Raw genomic sequence first — 7,987 nt, 5'->3', positions numbered from 1 at the left:
TTATTATTATTTTTACTGATTGCACCCGGCCCCATTTCCAGCCATGTACACAAAGCTCCGCCCCCCAAAACCTACGGTGGTTCAACCTTGAGTTAGCATTAGCAAGGACAGTTATGACATCACATTCAAGCGACATTCAACTGCTTAAAGCCGAGTTACAACTCCATCAACATGCAACTTCTCCTAATATTGATTTATGAGGATGTGAAGGTGTGTTGGGGGCATGGCTATAAAATGACTGACAAGAAGCCAATCCAAATATAAACAAATATTCCAGACCGGAAGACAGGTTTCCAAACTGGGATTTTTTTCCACCTGGGTAATCCACAATAGTGTAAAATAATAATGCTTTTTCATTTTTACATAACTCTCCATATTATTCACACAAGCAAGAAAAGACTATTGCACCTTTAAGTGGGTCCAAGGGAAGGTTTGAAATCCATACACTAAATTTCCACTTGAAACTTAATAGAAAATGTTAACATCATAAAATGTCTTCTGTAGGATTTGTTTTCTATACAATAAACCATTAAGTTTATTTTCTCCAGCTTCAAATGTCATCATGCTATTGTGCTGCTGCTGAGCTAGAAATATAAGTTTGTTATTTTTGTGTAGTTTTACCAGCTTTTGTTCACCCTGTCTAACACTATGTATTGTGTAAGATTGGGATATTAATCATCACTTAGCCTCATCACTAATCCCTGAACTTCGTATGAAAGCTGTAGCGACCCAAATGAAACCTGACACACTTTCTTTACAAGATTTAAAGGATGAGTGAGTCGATTAAAAAGCTTATATATTTACAGGTGAGCAGCTTACCCCAATACAAATATACCTGCTATAGCTTTTAACAAAAATACTAAACGATTGTGCTTTATTTAACTCTAAGAGATGATTGATGCAGCCAAGCTGAGCTCTAACTCACTGCACTGGTGAGGCCGAAGGTCAGTTTTATATATAGAAAAACATAAAGTGTATATTTTCTTGCTGTAAATCACAGAGTCATCAGCAGAAAGCTGGATCTAAATTCCAGAAAACAACTCCGAAGTGGTCCAAATACATATCCTTGGATTTATGGTTTAATCAAGAAAGAAATTTGAAACTTGAACAGTACGTGGCATCTGAAGCACCTTCCACTGCTTGTGAACGTTAAGCCGCATCAATGACGTCGAAAAAACAAAACAAAAAAGTAACATTAAATAGTAAAGCACTGAGTGACTGTTACATCTCCAAAAACATCACTTTCCTGTAATGGCACGTCCCCAAGTGTTTTATTCCTCTTACACCTGAGCAACTTGCTATATTATTCTTTTTATTTATTAAAGAATGACATCATACTTTTATGTTTATAGTTACACACAATGTTGTGGTGAAAAAAGTTAGTTCCTGTTCTCACTTACGTTATAGCAGCTATAAACAAGAGAAGGGGGGGGAAAAAAAAAAAAAAAAAAAAAAAAAAAAATGCAGCTTGTTACATCACGTTACCGAGAAACCGCAAAGAAGCGTAAACTCCTCTGTCCCGAAAATGTAAAACTTAAAGTTACAGCTTCACCTCTGACTGTTACAAAGCGCTGACACTGGAGACTCCTTCCATCAACGTTACATAAACATGTCACCACATCAACAGTGTCATATCTAAATAAGAGTTTTTAAATTTCCTCTGAATGAGCTGTTGCTATAGAAACAATAACCTATTAATTATAACGAGCGCATTAATTATAAACACAATCCAGATTTCAACAGTGTTGCGGTGAAAAGTCGAACACACAAAGATTAGAGAATGAAGTAAAATCTTAAATAAGGAGATTAAATATTTAGATGAGTTTCAATTCTCTGTTCATGTGTGTGATCAGGTATATTAAAATGCAGGAAGATAAAGTTAATAACACTAGAACTGGGTTTGTCTGCACTTTATAAACTGGGATATTAAAGTAAAAAATAAGTGACAGACAGTACAAACAATCATGTTTCTCTACACAATCATGTCCTTCTTCCTGTGAAACATGTGGAACATAAACCTGATGAATTCACTGTAAATAACTGAACAAATAGCTTAACAGTTGAAATCCAGATTTATTTGTCAAATGAAGGAGTAAAATCATTAAGAGACAACATTTCTACCATCACCACAGCACTAATCCACTTAACACCCCCCACTAAAAATGTAAAACTAGATCAAGATCAGTAAAACGCAAGCAAAGTGGGGAATATTTATTAGCAATGACACACTTTCACAGGCAAGCCGAAAGAAGGTGCTAACGCTAATTTAAACAGCTACTGAAGAAGGGAGAGGGAGAAAAATACCAACTACCTACAAATACACAACAAATCGTACAGATGCATACTAAAGAGAAAGAAGAAACAAACAAAAACAAACAAAAAAAAAAGGCAGCATTTCTGAAAACAAGTTTTAGAACAGATTATCAGATTCGAATTTGGGCTTTAATAAATGCTTAAACTTTTCTAAATCTCATCAATCGATCAAAGAAACATTTACCAGCCTGATGCACGTCATGTCTTCACACCCAGCACTAACATAAGAATTCAATTTTCCCCCAAAACAGTTTTTTTTTTGTTTTTTTTAATATTAAACTAATCTCCACTGAAGGGAGTTGAGGTGTGTAAAGTAATTTTTGGAATAAACATCCGACAAAAAAGAGAAAGGGGGAAAAAAAACAGTCTTGATTTAAAGATTTTTAAAGATTTTTAAAGATTTAAAGAACTCGCAGGTCCGCCAACGGCCGTCTGGCTTTGAATGGAGTCCCCCTTTAAAGCCTCGCGCACCTGCCCCGGTGTACGCCGGCCTCGTCTGCCCCAACCTCGCCCTCGCTAAAGCCATCCAAAAACAGAGGCCAGAGGATGGTGGGAGGAGCGCGGCCCCCCGTCTCCCGAGTGAAGTCCAGAGGCGTGTCGCTCAACGAGCCTCCTGCTCTAAAACACAAGCTTCGTTATCGATAGCTGACAGACGTGGCGTTATTATCGCTGATGAAGCAGGGGTTGGTTTGGGGGGAGGGGGTTGTTAAAGCTGGAAGAGCCTCATCCTCATCCTCCTCATCCTCACCCCCCCCACACCCCCCCTCCCCTGTCCTCAGTATTCCCCCCTCCCCTTGCACGTTTACGGGGAGACGGATGCAAACCCGAGAATCGTGTCGTTGGTGTTAGCTGGATCTGCTGCTGTGCTACGGGAGGGGGGGAGGTCCCGTGTGGGCGCACGGGAGGGCCTCGACGCCCCCCCCAAACCCCCGTTTTTTTTGCCCGCATGCAGCTCTGTGGCTCCGAAGCCCCAGACCCGGTGGATTCTGGTGGATTTCTAACCCTCGCTGGAACCGAAGTGAACCGACGCGGAAATCCCCGTTCACACCCACGCCGTCCAGCCTTCGTACAGCTGCGCCAGGTTGTCCAGGTTCGTGGCTTCCTTGATGACGTAATCCACCTGCGGAAGGACGACACACACACACACACACACACACACACACACACACACACACACACGCTGGTGAGTGAGCGCACGTTGTTTAAAGAGAGCTTTGGAAATAATAGTGAGGAGGGATAAATGCCTGCTCGGTGACGCTCATTCTCCGGTTCGGATCCACGTCCCGCCCTTCCAGCTTCGCCTTCACTCTCTTCCAAACACTCACAGCGTACGAGTTTCTCTCTTGCACAGCTGCAATAAATAAATAAATTATACACTACATCATCCTGTTGAACCTTCATATTACATGGAAAAATATCAGCCATGTTTAGCGCACATGCCAGAACACCATGGAGACGATCTGAACATCTGAACATCAGCCTCCTGTGATTCCTGAACGAACCACTGAAACTGACCTTTAATCTCTTATAAATCTAAATCAAATCACAAGAGTTCACTGGGAATCGGTGGAAAACTGCTACACACACAGCCACACGCTCGCACAGAGTGTGTTCCTGCTGCTTTAAAGGCTTTACTTACTTTCTGCTCTGAACGTTTCAGACAAAACAACGTGATCACGTGACTCGAATCCACACGATAAACAAAAATAAAGACGGAGAGCTGCGGCGTCTACAGTCACGTGGAATTTGTTTTTCAGCGTTTTATTTGGACTTATAAATGTTATAAAGAAAGTAATGGAACAGACTGCACAGGATAAAATAATAAAATAAAGGATGAAGTGAAAATATAAGCCCAAAAAATAAGCAGAATATAACCAGTACACACAGAGAATTAAATAAAAACAGAACAAAAACAGCAGAGGTGACTTTGAATTAGACAATTTTTGAAGTGGCATCGGATCAATACATCAAAAGTGTTTTTAAAAGGTTTAATTAAAGATTTAATTGCAGTTTCAGTGCAAGTTAAATATAATACTCAAGCAACGTTTAGACATTTCGTTGAAAGCATACACAGACTAACCCTAAAAATAACGTTATATTTATAGTGGAAAGAGCTGATGGTCATAAATCTAAAGCGAACGGATGAATAACAGGACGTTCTCACACACACCTCTGCCGGTTTTCGGGTCCCTGACGGTGCGTTTGGGGCTCGGGGCCAGGCTTTTGTTGGCGATGAGCAGGGTGCTGGGCGGGGTGTCTGCCGGGGTCCCCAGGTTGCGAGGAAGGGCTTTGCGAGCGTTCTGAGACATGCTGTCAGGCTGCGTCTTCACGCCACTGCATCGCACCGCTGTACACACACACACACACACGTTAATGAAAACCACGACATTAGAATCGTTCTATAGCTTTTGGGAATGTGCTTTTTTCAGGAAGGTGCTGTGCTGATTTACTAGTGCTTAAACAGAGCAGAGAACGTGTACAATGAGACAAAATGGCGGATTTCGTAGCTCTAGAAGTTTACGGAAACAGAATCTGGTCCGTTACCGGCGGCGAAGCTCGTCTGCACGGTTGACGTGGGGCTTGCACAGTCACTTCCTTTGTCAGTGACGAGGGGAGACGCAAATCCAACCAGGCCGTTATACACGCTGCAGGAAACACACACACACACACACACACACACACACACACGAGAGCTGAGAACACTGGACTGCACTTTAACACACACAAAAAAAAAACCTATTAAAAATATTTGCTTTGGTTATCTGTGTTTGAACTGAAACTATGAGCTTCAGCACTCTGGGTACAAACAGTAATCAGTCGATCATTTGTTTACGATTTAAAAGAGAAATACACTTCAAGTACGTTTAAACAACATCTGGGCTTGAGGACTCGAGAAGTCTCTCCTTCTGTGGAAGCAAAGTGAAGCGGAATTTAGAGAGAGAGAGAGAAAGGAAGAGCAAGAGAGAACAAAGTGACAGATAAAGGGAGAGAAAAACAGACAAACAGAGGGACAGACAGAGAGACAGAGATAGAAGTAGAGAAAATAATGGAGAGAGACAGAGAGCCAGGGGGACAGAGATAGACAGACAGAGGTAGAGAGAGATGGAGAGAGAGAGAGAGAGAGAGAGAGAGAGAGACAGTCAGAAAAAGAAAAAATAAAACATACACGTCTGGTGGAGGAGTGCACAATGTTCCACGTGGCAGAACAGAATTAATATTAAAATCCACATAAATAATATTCAGTTGGGGTTGTGGCCTTGTCTTGTTATTTATTATTATATATTATTTAGAGAATACAGATAGCTCCACCTCCCACAGTGAGCTATAAAGGATGAGGAGAACGTGGTGTATCTGAGTGTGTAACGAATAGCGAGTGTGTATGATGAATATATAACAAGTGTGTATAATGAACACACAGTGAGTGTGTATATGTATAGTGAGTGTGTATAATGAACACACAGTGAGTGTGTATATGTATAGTGAGTGTGTATAATGAACACAGTCAGTGTGTATATGTATAGTGAGTGTGTATAATGAACATATAGCGAGTTTGTAAACTCTAGAGAATTTACGCACTGTGTGCTGCCACATGATTGGCTGATTAGATAACTGCATAAGTGAGCAGGTGTATAGGTGTTCCTATTAAAGTGGACAGTGAGTGTATACTGAGTGTGTGGGTCACCTCTGGCTCTGTCCTTTGAGCTCCTTGAGGGTGGAGGGAATCTGCAGCAGCTCCACCTGCTCCACGCTGCGCGGCTGCCCCGTCGCCTGCACCACCGTGAACAGCACGATCTGCACGTTATCCTGCCACGCCTTGTACTCGCACAGGAACTGACGCACACTGCCCTCATACATCACTTCCTCTCCGTCTGCAAGAGCGCTTTCCTCATCCTGAACAACACACACACACACACACACACACACACACACACACACACACACACAACAGGTCTTAGGGGATAGGAGTTGGAGAGCACGAACATGAGCGCACAGAGAGAGAGAGACAGACACAGAAAGACAGACAAAGAGGCACAGAGAGAGAAAGAGACAAATATACAATGAGAAAGAAGGAAAGAGATGCAGAGAGAGAGAGAGAGAGAGAGAGAGAGAGAGAGAGAGAGAGAGAGAGAGAGAGAGAGAGACAGAAAGACAGACAGAAAGAGGCACAGAGAGAGAGACAGAGAGAGATACAAACAATGAGACACAAACAGAACAGACACATACAGTAATATAACGATAATGTAGAAATGGTAATGTTCAGGTGTAAAATCCTGACTTCAAGCTTCCAGGGTAGAACATGTTCGATTAGGTTATACGGTACACACACACACACACACACACACACACACACACACACACACACACACACACAGAGACCTTGGCCATGGCGCGCAGCAGGTGCTTGACGTCAGCCAGTAGGCGGTTGTGATTGGACAGGGTGCCTTTAATGGTGTCCACCAGCAGCTGCAGGGTTTCAGTGACCGAGTCCAGCTGCTGCTCGCGTTCCTCCTGCACCGCCCTCTGACTCGCCATCTCCTGAGACAGGTGCTTCTGAGCGCACGCCAACCACTCGGGGGCGCCGATAGACAGCTCCATCACGGGACTCTACAGACACACACACACACACACACACACACACACACACACACACACACACACACGTTCAGAGCAGCGTGAATTTTATACAAACTACGCCCAAAACAAATGAGCAGCAGGATCAGTTGTAAAGGCTTGTGAACCATGCACTACCCAAAACTACTCAAATATAAGGTCACTTAAAAATCTTTTTTTTTTTTTCCCCCCCAAAAAATGAACGCATTAGTGTTTGAGTCTTTTCCTTAATATGCACAGAAACACAGGAAGACATGAAATTAAATAAACGGGTAACACATACAAGTCAATAAACACCTTCCGACCAATCAGACTCCAGAATTCGACAGCGCTAAGAGACGTTGTTTATAAAGAGTAAGTGTTGTAGAGAGACGCACCAGTCTGTGGAGAAGCTGCAGCTCCAGAGAGGAGACGGAGGTGCTGAACTGGGCGGCGTAGGAGCACGTGGCCTGGCAGCGCTTCACCAGGTCGAACAGAGCGGCGTCCATGCTCAGGGCCTCGGGGGTGCGCGTGCGAAGGCCCTCGAAGTTGAGCACGGTGCTGCAGAGGAAGGTGACCTGAGTGGCGCGCTGACTCTCCTTCACCACTAGGGCACGCCGCTCAGTGATGGTGCTCTCAAAGTCCTGCAGCACGGGCGCCAGAGCCGGGTTTGCTCCGCCCGCCCACTTCAACCGCTGCTCAATGCTGCCCTCGAGCGACGCCAGTTTCTCCTACAGCACCAAAACCACACGCGATTACGCTTTACTGATACGTAACAGAATGAACACACACATCGAGGAGGAAAAGGAGGAGGAGGAGATTGATGTCTGACCTGAACGCTGGCGATGGCCGCGTCGTCCTGGCTGAGCTTGTACAGCTTCTTCTTCATGTTGCTGAGGATGATGGAGCGAGGCGGAGGGCTGACCGTCATGGGCTGAGAGCGAGTCCCGAGAACGTCCTCGTGCTGCCACTGTAACGGGAAGATCAGAGTTCATCAGCTAACTGATGCGCTTTTTTTTAAGGAAGAGCAACAACATGAAACAAAAGCACAAAAGTCACTTAGTGGAGCTTTTAAATTTCTTTT

At 43.7% G+C, this 7,987-nt stretch overlaps 1 protein-coding gene across 5 annotated transcripts in view; it reads right to left on the bottom strand.

The window, feature by feature from the left end:
• Positions 1-2,053: 2,053 nt before the first annotated feature.
• The window catches only part of smg1 (SMG1 nonsense mediated mRNA decay associated PI3K related kinase), a 56,985-nt gene continuing 51,051 nt past the window's right edge, over positions 2,054-7,987 (bottom strand). For all 5 annotated transcript variants that reach the window (XM_053239133.1, XM_053239135.1, XM_053239137.1 and 2 more), the window contains exons 55-62: positions 7,736-7,873; positions 7,302-7,634; positions 6,691-6,918; positions 5,996-6,204; positions 4,858-4,958; positions 4,484-4,660; positions 3,558-3,664; positions 2,054-3,433 (exon numbers count right to left, since the gene is read on the bottom strand). In XM_053239133.1, coding sequence (XP_053095108.1) covers positions 3,356-3,433; positions 3,558-3,664; positions 4,484-4,660; positions 4,858-4,958; positions 5,996-6,204; positions 6,691-6,918; positions 7,302-7,634; positions 7,736-7,873 — 1,371 coding nt within the window. In that variant the 3' untranslated portion in view covers positions 2,054-3,355. The remainder of the gene's footprint in view (positions 3,434-3,557; positions 3,665-4,483; positions 4,661-4,857; positions 4,959-5,995; positions 6,205-6,690; positions 6,919-7,301; positions 7,635-7,735; positions 7,874-7,987) is intronic.

Source organism: Pangasianodon hypophthalmus, chromosome 13, assembly GCF_027358585.1.
Source record: "Pangasianodon hypophthalmus isolate fPanHyp1 chromosome 13, fPanHyp1.pri, whole genome shotgun sequence".
Classification (NCBI taxonomy): Eukaryota; Metazoa; Chordata; class Actinopteri; order Siluriformes; family Pangasiidae; genus Pangasianodon; species Pangasianodon hypophthalmus.
The sequence above is the reverse complement of the archived record's forward strand: the minus strand, read 5'-3'. Positions and strand labels throughout refer to the sequence as shown.